Source organism: Cottoperca gobio, chromosome 6 (assembly GCF_900634415.1).
Source record: "Cottoperca gobio chromosome 6, fCotGob3.1, whole genome shotgun sequence".
NCBI lineage: Eukaryota > Metazoa > Chordata > Actinopteri > Perciformes > Bovichtidae > Cottoperca > Cottoperca gobio.
The window spans coordinates 25,867,268-25,884,608 of NC_041360.1; the positions used below are offsets into that span (position 1 = coordinate 25,867,268).

The window sequence follows — 17,341 nt, forward strand, 5'->3', positions numbered from 1 at the left end:
AATTTCTGTCTTAAATCCTAATTTTACCCACGTTTTATGTCAACCCATCGTTTCTATTCGGAAAAGACGGTTAAATGCCGGCTGCAGCAGGGAAATCAGCTAAAGGGCGACCAAAAGCACTTCTTAGCTAAAACAGTCTAAGCTAAAACAGCATCCAAGCTACACGTGGAAGCTAAAGAAAGTTATGCTAGCGCTAGCATTGCGTCAGCCATGACCTCTGTTGAGACGGGCGAGGCCGGGCGGTGGGAAGCAGGCTCGGAGGAAATCCTGATCGCCAGAGGCTCTCTAAAGTCGGACTTTCCCACAAGACTTGATGGCATGCTAACAGCAATAGAGGGGATGAGAAAGGAGATACGGGGATGCTCAGAACGAATGTTAGAGGTTGAAGTAAGAATCTCATCTACCGAGGACGACGTGAGCTCCCTGCAAGATAAAGAGAACACGCGTGAAGCTACAGGATAAAGTTGAAGACTTGGAGGCAAGATCCAGGTTATCTAATTTGAGAGTGGTGGACTTGCCAGAAGATGCTGAAAGAGGGGATGCTTGTGCTTTCCTCGAAAAATGGATCCCAGACGTGTTGGATTTGGCACCGCTGAATTCAAAGTGTATTCTGGAGAGAGCTCACAGAACCGGCCAGAGGACGGATGTAAATGCCCCACCAAGAACTTTGATCATGAAGTTCCTAAACTACAGGGACAGGATGGTGGTAACGAAGGCAGACAGGGCAGAACAACAGATCCTATTTAAAGACCAGCAGGTGAGATGTTATCCAGACTTGGCTGCAGGAGTGCACAAGCGGCAGAAGATGTTCGATCATGTCCGTCAGAAACTACGGAACCGGGGGTTCGGTATGGCATGCTATTGCCGGCTCAGCTCCTGGTGACCTACAAGGACAAGTGTTAAGAACCCGTCTGCTGTGGAGAACTTCATTGAGCGGCCTCAATTTGCCAAATAACCAATACAGGACCATCTCCCCCTTCTCTGGGCGGTCCAGGCAATGCTAGAGGTAGTGCATCTACCCACGTCAACTTATTGCCCATAGTTGCTTTGGCTATCTTGCGTTTCAACGTTTGATTAGCCCTCTCGACTATCCCCTGCGACGCTGGATGATAGACTGCTCCAAACTTGTGTGTAATACATTAATACGTTCTCCTGTCTGTGAAAGAGCTGCAAGTATCACAATCATTGATGTAGTTGCTGAGCATAGCTTTCATGAATGGATGCCACCATCGGAGCTCCACTCCTGCCAAGATCCTGTTTAGGCCTACATGGGTAGGACCATATGCTTGCTTTATGAGTAAAACACACAGTTTAGCGGGGGCAACCAGCCTACCATCATGTGATCGCCAAATACAATGCACCAATGTTACCCCTTTGGCACACCATTGGCTTTGCTCATAAGGTCCTGCCTTTTCTTGCATGACCTTAATATCCTGTGAGGTCAGACTGGGCAGTTCATCTTAGCCTAAAAGAGATATCATTTGTTTCACATAGCCTCCTGCCTGCTTGGCTGCCTTATCAGCTGCATTATTGCCCCTGGCAACCTCAGAGTCCAGGGCTTGATGACCTTTGCATTTAAACACAGCCACCTGTGCTGGAAGCTGTACAGCATTGAGCAGTTCTTGGAGGGCTTTTGAATGTTTAATCGGGACTTTGACCGATGTCAGGAACCCCCTCCGGATCCATTGTGGTCCATCAATGTGCACAGCGCTATGTGCATAAGCGGAGTCTGTGTAGATATTCACAATTCTGTTTTTGGAAATTTGGAGCGCTCTGGTTAACCCAATGACTTCAGCCAGTTGGGCTGAGGCGGGTTGGGGGATCATTGAGGCTTCTAGTACTGTTGTCTGTCCTTCTGACTGACTAATGACAGCAAAGGATGCCACATTACCACTCTCACCTTTATAGCAACAGCCGTCATTATACAGAGTTAAATCTGTGTTAGGCAGAGGTGAATTTCTCAAATCAATGCGCAATTTCAAGTCTGTTCGAGAGACAAGCTCACAATCATGAGGTTCCCCATCTTGGGACATACCTTGGGCCATGTCAGGCTGTTATGGATCTTGATTTTTCTGGCTGCTGAGAATGTGAACGCTTGGGAGTTCAGGAATGCTACAACGCCATGCCCTGTGTTCACTTTCAGTGGGTGGCACATCACCACGTGAGAAGTCTTGTCAATGGCTCTTGCCAACGAAGCTAGATGTCTGGCACATCCTGTTTGTCCCAACTCAATGTTATCTAATCTGGAGCTGTGGTACGACAGTGTATCTCTTTCACTGTGATTTGTCTGGTAGAGGACAGCATTCACAACCCCTGCAGTGTCTGATACATCGAGGAAAAATACTTTTATGTAGTCTGGTGTGGCCAAATGAGACGCTTGTCCCAAGGCCTGTTTGGTTTTGGTGAATGCCTGCTCTTCCTCCGGAGTCCATTCTAGTTCAGCAGTGAGATCTCTGTTTCCTGCAGTCGCAACTATGTCCCTCAGGGGCTGAGTGAGGTCCACATAGTCTAGGACATGGGTTCTGCTGTATCCTGTCAGACCCAGGAAAGCCAGCATGTTTTGGACGGTCAGTGGCTTGGGATGGACAAGAATTGCACTTCTCTGGGAGTTGGTTAGGGTTAGAGCGTTAGCAGAAATCAGTCGGCCGAGGAAGGTGACTGTCTGGCAATCTGTGTTTTTGATTTCTTCACCTTGTACCCTGCTGTTGCCAGGACTTCAAAACAAATCAAATCAAATGTATTTGTATAGCCCAATATCACAAATTATACATTTGTCTCAGTGTGCTTTACAGACTGTACAGGTTACGACACCCTCTGTCCTTAGTCCCTCGCATCGCACAAGGAAAAAGTTCCTAAAAGAAACCCCACAATTAAAGGGGGAAAAATGGAAGAAACCTCAGGGAGAGCAACTGAGGAGGGATCCCTCTCCGAGGACAGACAGACGTGCAATAGATGTCGTGTGTACAGAAACAACATAGTACAAATACAACATTTGACAGAAATGATGTTGTGTTGAAAAAGAGAAAGTTTGGATGAATCCAGGAAAATGTCAAAAAGGCTTCCCGGTGTCCAGCAGGACCAGGGCAGCAGGCGGAGCCACGATTCATGATCCTGACGTAAACTTTATCAGTGGCAACCTGCCACATGAGAGACAGAAACTCCGGGGATGATACCCCGGATGATGAGTTAGTAACATACATTTACATAAATGCATACAGATAGAGAGGGAGAAGAAGAGAGGGAGGGGAGGAGAGAGGAAGAGAAGGAAGAGAGCAGGGAGGTGTCCCCCGGCAGTCTAAGCCTATAGCAACATAACTATGGGCTGATCCAGGGCAAACCTGAGCCAGCCCTGACTATAAGCTTTATCAAAAAGGAAAGTCTTTAGCCTACTCTTAAATGTGGAGAGTGTGTCTGCCTCCCGAACACAAACTGGAAGCTGGTTCCACTGGAGAGGAGCTTGATAGCTGAAGGCTCTGTCTCCCATTGTACTCTTAGAGACTCTAGGAACCACAAGTAACCCTGCAGTCTGGGAGCGTAATGCTCTAGTTGGTTTATAAGGTACTATGAGATCTTTAAGATATGCTGGAGCCTGACCATTAATTGCTTTGTAAGTCAGGAGAAGGATTTTGAATTCTATTCTGTATTTTACCGGGAGCCAGTGCAGAGCAGCTAATACAGGAGTAATATGATCCCGTTTCCTTGTTCTTGTCAATACACGTGCCGCTGCATTTTGGATCAACTGAAGAGTCTTAAGCGACTTTTTGGAACAATCTGATAACAATGAGTTGCAGTAATCCAGCCTTGAAGTAACAAATGCATGGACTAGTTTTTCTGCATCATTTTGAGACAGGATGTGTCTTATGTTTGCAATGTTACGTAGATGAAAGAAGGCAGTCCTTGAGATTTGTTTTATGTGGGAGTTAAAAGACAGATCTTGATCAAAGATGACGTCAAGATTCCTTACAGTGGTGCTGGAGGCCAAATTAATGCCATACAGAGCTTCTGTCATTAGAAAATGCGTTTCGGAGGCGTTTAGGGCCAAGTATAATAACTTCAGTTTTGTTTGTGTTTAACATCAAAAAGTTGATTGACATCCAAGTTTTTATGTCCTTAAGGCATGCTTGAAGTTTAGCCATTGGTTTCATCTGGTTTAATTGATAGATATAATTGGGTATCATCCGCATAACAATGAAAGTTTATAGTGGTTCCTTATAATATTGCCCAAAGGAAGCATATATAAGGTGAATAGAATCGGTCCAAGTACAGAACCCTGCGGAGCTCCAAGACTGACTTTGGCTGTCATGGAGGATTTATCGTTAACAAGTACAAACTGAGATCGCTCAGATAAATAGGACTTGAACCAGCTTAGTGCGGTTCCTTTTATGCCAACACAATGTTCCAGTCTCTGTAGTAGAATGTCCTGATCAACAGTGTGGAAAGCAGCACTGAGGTCTAACAAGACAAGAACAGAGACAAGTCCTTTGTCTGATGCCAATAGAAGGTCATTGGTAACTTTCACCAGTGCCGTCTCTGTGCTATGATGAACTCTAAATCCAGATTGAAAAACCTCAAATAAACTATTATTATGTAAAAAGTCACACAACTGTTTTGCGACTGCTTTCTCAAGGATCTTAGCGAGAAAGGGAAGGTTAGATATCGGCCTATAGTTGGTTAAAACCTCTGGATCAAGACTAGGCTTTTTAAGAAGTGGTTTTATTACAGCTACTTTAAAGGATTTTGGTACGTAGCCAGATAATGGAGACAGGTTGATCATATTTAATAACGAGGTGTTAATTAAGGGTAAAACTTCTTTAAACAGTTTAGTTGGAATCGGGTCTAAAAGACAGGTTGATGCTTAGACGATGAGATTGTTGAAGTTCGTTGGTTAAGGTTGATTGGAGTAAAACAGTCGAGATATATTTCAGGAGTTACAGATGTTTTTAAAATTCCGGAGGTTGAAGTTAAGTCATTACCAATTGAGGTCAGGAGGAGATTAATTTTGTCTCTAATAATTATAATTTCATGGTTAAAGAAGCTCATGAAGTCGTCACTACTGAGAGATATAGGAACAGAAGGCTCTGTAGAGCTGTGGCTCTCTGTCAGCCTCAGTGCTGAACAGAAACCTGGGGTTGTTCTTATGTTCTTCTGTTAAGGAAGAGTAATAAGCTGCTCTGCATTACGGAGAGCCTTCTTATACGTTTTAAGATGATCTAACCAGACTAAACGAGATTCTTCCAATTTAGTGGAACGCCATTTACTTTCAAGATTTCTCGACTTTTGTTTTAGTTTGAGGATTTGTAAATTAAGCCATGGAGCTTTCTCTGTTTTATGACCTTCTTCTTTAGAGGACAGAGTCGAGTGTTATTCGCAGTGAGGCTGCAGCGCTATCAACAAGATGATTAATTTGGGAGGGACTAAAGTTAGCATTGGAGTCCTCTGTTATATTGATATTGAGTCCTGGTATTGAATTAAGTGCTGATGGAATCACTTCCTTAAATTTAGTCACAGCACTTTCAGATAAACATCGAGCGTAGGATATTTTGCCTACTGGCTTGTAGTCCAGTAACAGGACTTCAGAAGTTATTAAAATGTTCTGATAAAAGAGGATTATGTGGACACACTGATAAACTTTCAGTTTCAACACCATATCCCAGAACAAGGTCCAGAGTGTGGTTTAAACAGTGAGTTGGTTCATGTACATTCTGACTGAACCCAGTGAATCTAATATTGAGATAAATGCATTATTAAGGCTGTCACTATCAACATCCACATGAATATTAAAGTCACCTACAATAATTACTTTATCTGTTTTAAGGACTAAACTTGATAAAGATTCTGAGAGTTCAGATAGAACTTCAGAATACGGACCAGGAGGGCGGTACACAGGAACAAATAAAAGTGGCTTTATTATTTTCCATGTTGGGTTTGAGAGCGTAAGAACAAGGCTTTCAAAAGAGTTATAGTTTAGTTTAGGTTTAGGATTGATCAAGAGGTTTGAGTCAAATATGGCCGCAACTCCACCTCCTCGGCCAGTACCTCGAGGAACGTGAGTATTAATATGACCAGGTGGAGCGGATTCATTTAGACATATTCTTCATGTCTCAGGTTTCAGCGAGACAAAATAAATCAATCTTATTATCTGATATTAAATCATTTACCAATCCCGCGTTCGTTGATAAAGATCTGATGTTTAAGAGCCCACATTTAATTTTTCCACATTCAGTTTCAGCTTTGATGCATTTGTCCCGCTGATCAAGAGACTTTAAAGACTTTATTTATCTGAAGGAGAATCTTCTGAACACAGAAAGGAAACTTCATCACAAACATTCAACACATCTGGAGATACATGAGGAGGAAGAACTGTAATCTGAGAAGCAACTAAAGCTGTCACACAAATGTAGTGAAGGAAAAGTATAAGTAGCATAAAGTGGAAAAATACTTTAGTTTTTTCTATTGTTTTAAGTTTAGTTTCAGGTTCAGTGGAGATTTCTGCTGTCGCTTAATGTGTTGAATTAAGATGTAAATGAACAGCAGCTTTAACGTGTGTGAAATGTTAGAACTGATAGAACTCATTTATTTTTTACTATTATGTTTTGTTTTCTTTATTATTATTATTATTATTATTATTATTATTATTATTATTATGTGTTTATGTTATTGAACTCACTTATCAACAATATTTGTAATCACTTATTCTTTTCACATTTATTTCAGTTTTAGTATTTTAAATATTATTATTATTCATATTTATTGATGTAGTTATTAAACTTACTTATCAACATTATTATTATCATTTATTTATTTCTTCTCGCATATTCCTCTGGTCACACAGTTATTCATATATAAATATATAACACACAGTTATAACGTCTTGTGTTAGTTTCTGTATATGTTGTTACATCATGTCTAATGTGTCACCTGTTTGTAGGTCTATGCCACACCGACAACAAAACAGTTTACAGCTGCACAACATTTCACGGTAACGCATGCAATAGTTTAATAATAAAAGTTATTTTACTAATAAACGTTGTTGAAATATTCTGGAGCAAAGTGGTGGACTTTGACAGAATCTGACGCTCAGCATGGAAACATGTCAGTTCTGAGTTTATTGAAATCAGGTTATTATTGGATGGTTTGTTTCTCTCTCTTAGTCTCTGCAGTGCTGCCGGCTGTCATGTCCAGGTAGAGCCCGGCTCCACGACGCCCACCATGCGGAAGCATCTGGAAAGGATCCGGTTCCGGGGCCAGAGACGGGACGAGTTCCTGGATCTGGCCGATTCGCCCAACACGTCCGACACAGAATGCGTAATATGCGTAAATATTATCCTCATACATCTGAAGTGCTGTTGCACCAAATGGATCAAATTCTGATTTAAAAAAAAAAATGTTTGTGACAGTAAACTGGGAATTCTATCGTAAAGATGGTCTAAGCGAAAATAGTATAAATTCTCAGTGAAAACTACAAATATCTACGGCAACTTTAATGGAAATCTGACCGGTAGTTGTGATATTTGTTGAATTCAATTCATCCAAACGTTTCTCAGTTTTTGGATTCTTCATTTACCACAGAGGCTTGTGAGAAAGACAAAGTTTTCTTCAAGAATTTAAGGAAACACTGAGAGATTAAATTACATATTAAAGGTAATTTTGGGGGAAAGTATTTATTTAACACACAGGTAAGTCATTTTAAAATACATCTGATTTTATTGATCATAAATGAATAAAATAAACTATTAGTTAAAATAATCTCCACACACATGAACATAATATATTTATATTATGTATCTATCTTATATATATATATATATATATATATATAATCATCATTAATTATGACACGTGAAGTATTTACAAAAAGCTGTAAAAGTTCAATTTTACGTCTAAATTCAGATTAATAGTTACTTTAAAAAAAAATCTTTCCAATAAGTGTGTTCAGTCCTGGTTCTGTGTCACTGCTGCTCTGTAATGGACTGATAAGGTGCGTTACGAGACTGCTGATAAATCATCATTAGATTTTATTATGGGCGGTTCCCGCTATGTGCTCCTTTTCTCTCGTGGCGCCTTTCACAGATCGGTCAGCACTTCGTCACCCTCCGAGTCCTCATCTGGATCCTCCATCTTCACCCCAAGTCCGCTGTCCAGATCTGCGTCATTGAAGATGACCTTCAGGGTTTTCCTCCGCGTGTTGTCATCTTCATCCTCCTCTCTGCCGCTGGACGACTGCTCCTCGTCTTCCTCCTCGCTGTCCTCCTCTCTGCTGTCTGGGATGATGACCACCTCCTCCTTGGCGTTGGGGTCGATGTCCTCCTTAAACCAGACCGACTTGTACCCCTCGTCCATGCGCCTCTCCTTGGTCAGGATGGGTTTCACCTCCTTCTCGTTGTCGTTGTCTGAGCCCGCCTGACTGTTGTCGTCACGTGGGAGGATGTGCAGTGGTGCCGAAGACTTCACGATGGCCTCATTAAGCCGAAAGTCCCCTGCCATGATGCTTCCCCCCACTGGACCGCCGGAGCCAGTGCTGCCTCCATCTTCATCGTCCTGGAAGGCCTCATTGGTGTACTGGATGCCTTCCTTCTGACCACCTTGACCCAGCTGTGGTGGGACGACACATTTAAATTAAGATTACCAGTTTAAAGTCCTGCTGGTGACCACAAGAAGCTGCAGCAGTCATTAAACCCCCAAGTATGGTAAACAATAGAGCCACAGTAATGTGTCTTGCATGAACCTTAGTTCATTGGCCTTTTTTGGAAGGTACTCATTGATGTATTAAAGGGATAGTTCGGCAAAGTCTCTTCAAAGTCAACAAACTCCTTTGACAAAAACTGTAATTTTACCTCGCAGAACACGGAAGTTTCTAATCTACCGCTGACTCCATCGTTAGTTTGTTTGTGTCGTGTGACTTTGGTGAATCCAAACTTTAAAACACCAAAGTCACACAATAACACACCAAACTAAGAGATTATGACTGCGGTAAAGTTACTGTTTTTGTCAATGGAGTTTGGTTGCTTTGGCGAGAGCATAGATAACGTCTGCCAGCAAAGTAAAGCGGTGAAAATATTGGACGAGTCTGGATGGTTAGAAAATGTTTCCCTGTACTTGCCCGAACTCTTAGCATTTTAATGACTACTTTGAACTTACAGCGCTTTGGAACATGCTGGCTTCGTAGATCTTCCTCCAGTCGGCTTTCCCCCTCCGAATGCGTACGGCGAGCACCACGATGACCACCAGACAGATGAAGAGCAGGGCGCCCAGAGTTACACCGAGTGCTGCCATGTCCACCGGGCCGTAGCCACCTGACGGTACGATCACTGCAACAAAGGTCACCAAATACAGGTGTCACCAAAAACAGCTGACTCGGAATCCTACCTAGCAGTCAATCGTAAATGTGAGAGTGAGAGAGTGTGTGTGTGTGTGTGTGTGTGTGTGTGTGTGTGTGTGTGTGTGTGTGTGTGTGTGTGTGTGTGTGTGTGTGTGTGTGTGTGTGTGTGCAGGTGATGAGAAACAGGTGGTGCCCTGTGATTGGTTCATTGCATTTTGTATACAGTAAACATTTTATGGTATTTTCTTTGATATACTATCTTATGAAATTGTGTATGACATAACAAACTTTAATTTGTTTTATGACTTTTTGGAATACTATATAATAATTTTCTATGACATACCATACTATGAGGTTGTTATGACACTTTTTGTAGCATTTTTTTATGGCATAATATGACTTTATTAGTGAGTAATTAGTAATATTACACATTTTATGGCATACTATGACTTCATGACATTTTATAAATGTTTTAGGGCATACTTTACGATGACATATTTATATTTGTTGTCACCTACAGTACTATGACTTTTCAAAGGAGACCCCGGACCCATGAGTGTCAAAGCAAAGCTAAAATCTAGCAACAAATCCTTCTCATTGTGCCTTTGAATCTGGCGTCACTGCACCACAAAGCAGAGCTCTGCGGTTGGTCACTTTGGATATCAACAACGAGACATTTTTCTGCGTCAAAGTCGGCAGCTCTTGAACACATTGTGAACTCTACCAGTGCAGGAACTAAGAAGTTGCCTCCATCTTCTGGTTTCATTGCCACCTACTACGAATATTTGATATTGACTGAAGCTACGGAGAGAAACGTGTGACCACCTGTGGGAGGGTGAGCTGTGCTGCCTGTGGAGACGCTTCCTTCACTGGTCAAACTGGGATCAGTGGTGGAAACGATGCTTTCATTGGTTGTACCGGGGAAGGTAGTGGAGAGGCTGCTGTCAGTGGACGTAGTGGGGTTTGGGGTGGATGCGATATCTTCGGTGGTCTTGCTGTTGGTGGTGGATTCCCCTATGGACGTCGAGGCCATACTGTCTGTCGTGCTCTCAGGTAAACTGGTGGTGGTGAGACCTGAGAGGAGAGCACACTTTGAAGCTTAATGGTGTCACCTCATGTTCCTGTTTCCTCCAAACATTATAGACTGGATGCAAAGTGAATTTCACTTTGACGTATTTGCACAAACCCGCCTGCTGGTTTTTATTTTGTTTGTTCAGAAGAAATGACTCAGGAGGACGTGCACCTCCTCCTGTGTCCCTTTGGGCTGATCTTAAAACTGAGGATCTGATTCAGCTTTTGCTTCTCTAGTAGCTAAACGTTATCCTGTTGAAGTGGAAGCAAGAATCACCACCAGCTCATATTCAGTGGATTAAAGATCTCATGCAGTTTGTCCACCGAGAAAAGATAAAATATACTCTACACTCAATGGACATGTTCTATAATTTATATTATATGTATCTGATGTAGACAGACTATATATAGCATTAGGGTGTAGATTCAGACAGCCTCTTGTTGGGCTGCACAAGCTCCATTCAAACACCAATCTCTAAATAAAAACTAACCAGAAACTTCAGATGTTCCCTTTAGTTTGTCTGATTCCTTGTCCTGTCTGTAAATGTTGATGAAGTGGAATCATAAAGCTTCATAATGCACAAATGTTTGCAAAGATGTTCAACAGATGCGTCTCCACGTCCACTTGCACCACCCGGAGCCTGGAAGTGGCTTCGGGCCGCGTACGTTAGCTACTCAACACGACCCTGGCGCCTCCGAAATTCACGTTGTGTACAGTCTGAACGCACTCTGCAAAGAGCTTTCTGTTGCGGTTTCAACAAACTCGGCTGTTACGTTAAACTGACGACAGCAAGCGAGACAACTGAGTGAACTGATATCAAACAGACCAACCACAGGACCCAGTGGACACGTGACACAGTCAAACACATAAATGCACCTGACCCAACTGAGGGAAGAATGAGCCTCTTTTTGATACAAGTACTAAATGTAAACCCTCTGGTTGAATGCACTGTTTTTGTTCTGTCATGTTTGGCCAATTGTGGACCTGAAATGGACTAAAACTAAAATGAAAGGATGTTTAGATCTCGAGCTAATCGCACATGAGCATGCTACAAGCTACAAGCTACAAGCTCTTCATTCTGGCGCTCATGCATTTTGTTCGACGCTCATGTAGCACGTTGGAGGATGACGCTGCATTGAGCCGTATGAGAAGTTTTTCTGACCTGATGTTACCTCCACTGAGAGCTGAGCTGTAACTGATTCTTCAGTAGACGAGTCCATTGCCACCACCTGGAGGTACGAAGTTTAAGTCGAGTGCTTAATAAAAAAAGAACCTATCAATCAGTCACAATACGTTTTGCTGCATTTGTAAACTCACTTGCAGAGATAATGTGGCCTCTGGGAGATCCTTTGTCATGAATAAATAGCCACTAATGATGGAGAAATCGCTGCTCCCATGAACGTAGTAAGTGATGTGGGGGTTTATACCCTGTTGTGACAGAAGTTAAAAGGTTAGTGTTGCACATCTTCAGTCAGCAAACACTCAAAGCTGATGACATGAATATTCAGTTAATGTTGTTGAATGCAAAGTAGTCGGGTACCTACCTTTGCTGCCGTTATAAAATACACAATATTAAGCATTTTTAAACCTTAAATGTATTCAGAGCCGAGACACTTCATCAATCTGAATTTTCCTCTGATAAAAACTGGATCTCTGAAGTCCAAATCCAAATTTGTCCCTTTAAGATCAAATCTATCTTTCAAGGGAGACCAAATAAATAATTGAATAGCAACACTAGAAGTGTCTGAATCAGTGTTTTTACCCCGGTGGCAGTGTAGTCATCATCCGTGGCGAGGATCCGCAGCGGCTCGTCCTTGTTCTTCGGGTCCATCGCCATGAGGCCCACTGCGGCGATGACGCCTTCGTACTGAGGCCTCTGAAACTTTGGCGGGTGGAGACTCTTCACCTGAACACTGATTGTGACGGAGGTGGTGGAAAACTGATAAATGTTCATCTTCTGAGCAGCCTGGGAGAGAAAAACAGCAGCGTTTGAGAAATACTTGAGTCCAACTCCACCGAACTAAGACATGTCGGACGCTCACTTCCATTCTGTTAGTTTGATCTCTTTACATTATGATCTTGTTGTTATAAGTATGTGATTCTGGTGGCAAATACTAAATACATTTTATTTAAAGTGACATTTAGTTGCGTTCTTTATGCAGTGAAAAATAAAGTCAAAGTGTTTTTTTTATTTCTTATTTGTTATTGATTTATTTTTTATATGTTATGTTATGTTATGTTATATTACATTCATAATTAAAAACATTTACTTATTTAAATGCACCATCCCTTACTTGCAGTACACATATTCAGCAGCCTCTCAACTTTTAATACTTAATATGTTAAGAAACTTACTTTTATGGAAAACATATCCAGATATTATCTGAGTTGCCTGTTTATTTAAATGGTTTTTAATTTCTTGTTTATTATTTTTAATTTTCCCTTCATCTATTATATCATTAATATTAGTATTTGAATTCATTTTTCTCTGTGAAGCACTTTGTACTTTTGTTTTGATGAGTGCTCTATAAATACATTTTATTATTATAATTATAATTTACCAGAACTGTGAGACTGATGGTCCCCAACAGGTCGACGGGCTTCAGCATGGTGATGTTCCCCGTGTTCGGGTTGATCCCGAACAGGCCGCCACCGTCTCCTAAAACACAGACAGACTGAGCTGCTTCTCGCTGCCAATCATCAACATCACTGTTGTTTATCACAATCCGGGCTGCTTACCGCTCAGGAACGAGTACGTCGTCTCCTCATTTATCCCTGAATCTCCGTCGATGGCGTACAGCGGTCCTGGTTTCAGCGGTAGCACTCCGGGCTGCAGAGAATAAAGTGTGTGAAAGTGTCCATTAGCATAAACACAGTGGAAAACAGAATTTAGATCAGGTGGAAATGAAGTATAATAAAATAATCTTTGATGTTATTGTTGCATTTCCCATATAGTCTCCTCAAATACAATTTGCTTCACATAAAGCCCAAAAAAGTCAACTGAAAAGTTGCACCTCTTGTTCGTTTAAGACGACCTTGCTGGTGTAGCCGGCGCTCTGGCAGATCACAGCCCCCCCGATCTCCTGTTTGCTGCAGGGCTGGAACCACGGCGGCCTGTTGTCGACGTCCAAGATGGTGATCATGATGGTGGTGGTGGCAGTGAACGAAACCCTGCTGTGGGCCGGTGCCAACGCTGTGTCCTTGAAAAAGAAAAGAAAGGACAATATGATTATTTCAGTACAACGTAGCTGCAGTGTGACAGTCAGCAGAGGGAACTGGACTGAAAGTACTTTCACAAGGGTCAGCTGTTCAGAGACTTCAGATTAGGATTCAAATATTTTAGACAGATTTAAAGGCCCTGCACACACACACTGGTGTTTTTAAATACCCTGTTGTTAGTTTTGTGTCAGGAATTAACATACCCTGCTTTACTCCGCAAACATTTTCCACTAACTTGCCTTTATCAAGTTAAGTTAGAAAACGCTCCATTACTCCAGCTGAAGGTAATAAATGAGCGTGCTAATAAGAAGATGTCATGCCTTGCTGAAAAAAGATTTGTTCATGGTTGACTGTGCGGGCAGCCATGTGGACTGTGAACTGCTTTCATAAATGCATCTTTATCCAAAGTGCTTTATAATTTGCCACTAATTCACACGTCGATGGCGGCAAGCAAGCATTCAAGGCCTGACCATCAGGAGTAGTTCAGGAGGGTTCAGCGTGTTGCTCAAGAACACTTTGACGTGTGGACAGGAGGAGCACGACACGCTCAACCTGCTGAGCCACAGCCGCCCAATGAGAACCTGAAATAAGTATTTAATTTCATTGAGTCCGAAAAAGAAAATGAGTGTTTAGAACCAGCAGTGACAGCACTCACCTGAACGGTTAATATCAGTTGGACATTTTTGACTTTATCGTAGTCGAGACTCTCAACTATGATGAGATCCGGGTTGGTAGGTGACTTCAGGCCGAAGCCTCTCTGCAGAAATCAAACAGGACAATAAAAACTCTTTAGATCTGCGTCTTGAGCTAGCAGTTTCCCCCTGCGTCCAGTCTCTGTGCTAGGCTAGACTAAACACGCTAAAATCTCATCTGACACCGGAGAAGACAAAAAAGAGGATTTATCTAAATGTTGGACCCACTAAGAGATAAAAGAATAATAAACATGAGGTCTTACAGATTCAGGCGTCAGTGTGTAGTAGAGGTTGTCACCGTCTAAGTCTGTGGCAGCGAAGCGGCCGACGATGGTGTTTGCAGGAGACAACTGGGCCAAAAAAAGTCAGTGTGACGAAACATTAACATGAAAAACAGTTTGGAACATTTCAACAAATTATCAACCCTCAATTAACTAAAGAGCTGCTGCTACACATGTACTGACCGCAATGTTTTGTTCATATTGTGTACTGTGATTCAGATAAACTGGGATGTTAACACTGAGGGCAAAAAGGTATCCAATAAAACAACATTCCTGCGTATTTAAAGGTATTACCAGACACTTACCTCATTTACTTCGACCTGGTAGGAGTTCTGATCAAAGACTGGAACGTTATCGTTCACATTCTCCAGAGTTACAATTATGATGAGTTCCAACTGGAAACAAAGAGACACACGCCTTGTTTAAGCTACTCATCTTGCCATTGATTTTATATTCTTGTGTATTACTATTATTGTATGTTTACTACAACTTGTAAATAATATGTGACAAAAAATATCAAGAATGTGAAATTAATCAAAGACACAAAATTCTGACATCCATCTTTGAGCTGCATGTAGAACCTGAAGGTAACACATGATCTGATTTTCAGTCTGTTTGAGCTGCTTAGAAATGTGGAACATCAGAAACCCTAAAGCTGGAGAACCTCATTTAGCACCCTTTACAACCTCTTTAAACCCCAATAATCTCCCCAAGAACCCGTCAATCCTATTCAAAAACCTGTACAACCTTTTCAAGAATCTTTACAACTGTGTTAAGCCCCTGAAAACCTTTTTAAGCACCTTTTATAACCTGTGCAAGCACCAATAATCTCCCTAAGAACCCATAAAACCTCTTCAAGCCCCTAGAGAACCTCCAGAAGCCCCTTAAAAGTCTTTCAAGAACCCATACAATCTCTTTAACTACCTCTACAATTTTTTCAAGAACCCATACAACCTCCTCAAGCATCTGTAGAACCTCTTCAAGACCCTAAATTCAGTAATTGTAACTATTTGAAATGAACACAGTATAATGCATCTCAGTTGAACTTGTTAGTGTATAAAGAACATTTTACCTTGTCGTTTGTAACTGCTTTTGTGCAGGTGATCCTGATTACATGAGAACTTTCAGTCTGCAAACAAAACAAACTTTATGTAAAAATCCTTTTTGAGCCATTGGTTTCTATCAGGAGGACATTAGTCCTGATCTACAGTACCTCATAGTCCAACACCTTTTCAGCTATCAGCTTGTTTCCGTTGAGGCTGAAGGGGTTGGTGGGGTTTGCAGGGGGATCTCGGAACTTAAGGGTCACCTCTGGTTGGACAGTGATCACCAGCACGACATCACCCACTGTATTGTTTTCTCTAAATGGCCAAGGTGAAACAGCAGAACAGACTGTTGGGAGAGAAGAAGAAATGGGTTAGAAAGTGGAGTTTCAACTCTGTGTGTCCAGTAAAGATAGGCGTGCTCGCTCGAAAACATGAAACACTTTAAAGTAAATTAGGCTGCTCCCTGAGATGTTGGCCTGCTCTGCCAGATCTGAACGTGTTTGATCAGGTTGCAAATCTTTTATTAGCAGGTGAGGTTGATTCGGAAACGATAAAGCATAATAAGATGATTGCATGTAGCTGAGTCACAACTGCTGCTGAGCCTCGCTGATGTGGGGCAGGTTTATAAAGCTGAAAAAAACAAAAACATCCTCGCATTTTTAAAAACTTGTTTTTTTGTGCTGCATATACTGAAAAATTAATGTGATTTAATGTGCAGCTGATGTTAATAAAAGCCCAACATTATCCATAAGGTTTGAAATTGAACGTCAGCTCTCATTATAAATATTATAAATGCCTCCACCCCTCACCTCTCTGACACACACACTTTCCACTGCGCTCTCTCAATGTCAAACTACCTGCTGTTTCGGTCACCTGACCTCCCTCTGGCTTTATTCCACTTTACACATTGTGAGTGAGTAGTTCACTGCACACGTTCTGTAAGGTGACCCCATAGATAAAACAAACAAGCCTCAAATGAACCAGTAAGTACTCACTGTTGGCGCTGGACGTTTGAAGCAGAGTTAGAAGTATAAAGCTGAAGGACGTCCTCATAATGAAGTGTGGATGAATCCCGTCCATGTCTCCGTCCGTCCTGTCTGAACTGATCCTTCTCTGTTCTCTGCTCTCTGCTTATCTGCTCGGCTTTATGGCTGCAGTGGACTTTTCCCCGTCATAAAAACATAACACACGTCTGTTTGTGCTGGGAAGTCATAACATTTTATTTGTCACAAATGCTCTTTTTGTTGATTAAGTTTGATACGAGACGACGGATAAATGTTGACACGTATACAGAAGTAGGAATAATTAATGATAGCCTTAATTTACTTTTCTATCAACTTAATGTCTTCACATAAGCATGTGCTCTGTGATCCTCTTCTCCTCCTCATACAGAGTTCATGTGTCCTAGTTTCCATTTGCAGTTGAAAACAAGGGTGGGACAAACAAAACATAAATACAGAAGAGAAACCGTAGACATCATGATTTCAGTGGCTTTCACACGTCTGAAATGTATCCAAAATATCCTTTCAAATATCCAAAATGTGAACTTGTTGCATTGCATTGCAATGTGCCATTTAAACCGTCAGTGATGCCACAACACTGCAGGTGGTTATGGGTAATCTTTGGTTAATTTGAGGCATAGTGAGGCTTATAATTAATGTTACCAATAAGTTCAAAATAAACTCAATCTAAATTTCTCATATACAGTAATA

The 17,341-nt window shown here is 41.7% G+C and overlaps 1 protein-coding gene across 1 annotated transcript; it reads right to left on the minus strand.

The window, feature by feature from the left end:
• Positions 1–8,064: 8,064 nt before the first annotated feature.
• On the minus strand, positions 8,065–16,709 carry LOC115009456 (cadherin-related family member 5-like). Its single transcript, XM_029433418.1, has 16 exons — positions 16,625–16,709; positions 15,797–15,975; positions 15,656–15,712; positions 14,889–14,978; positions 14,566–14,652; positions 14,266–14,367; positions 14,081–14,191; positions 13,406–13,591; positions 13,131–13,221; positions 12,953–13,050; positions 12,154–12,357; positions 11,709–11,819; positions 11,554–11,620; positions 10,145–10,393; positions 9,139–9,308; positions 8,065–8,592 (listed from the first exon to the last, which is right to left on the minus strand). The coding sequence occupies exons 1-16, from the start codon at positions 16,707–16,709 to the stop codon at positions 8,065–8,067; spliced, it is 2,415 nt and encodes an 804-aa protein (XP_029289278.1).
• Between the last annotated feature and the right edge of the window lie 632 nt (positions 16,710–17,341).

Coding starts and splice junctions, on each gene's coding strand:
- LOC115009456 (XM_029433418.1), bottom strand. CDS start 16,709: ATGGACGGGATTCATCCACACTTCATTATGAGGACGTCCTTCAGCTTT. Junction 13,592..14,080: donor CTCCTGAACTACTCCTGATG/GTCAGGCCTTGA, acceptor TTCTTTTTCAAG/GACACAGCGTTGGCACCGGC. Junction 13,051..13,130: donor GACGTACTCGTTCCTGAGCG/GTAAGCAGCCCG, acceptor TCTGTGTTTTAG/GAGACGGTGGCGGCCTGTTC.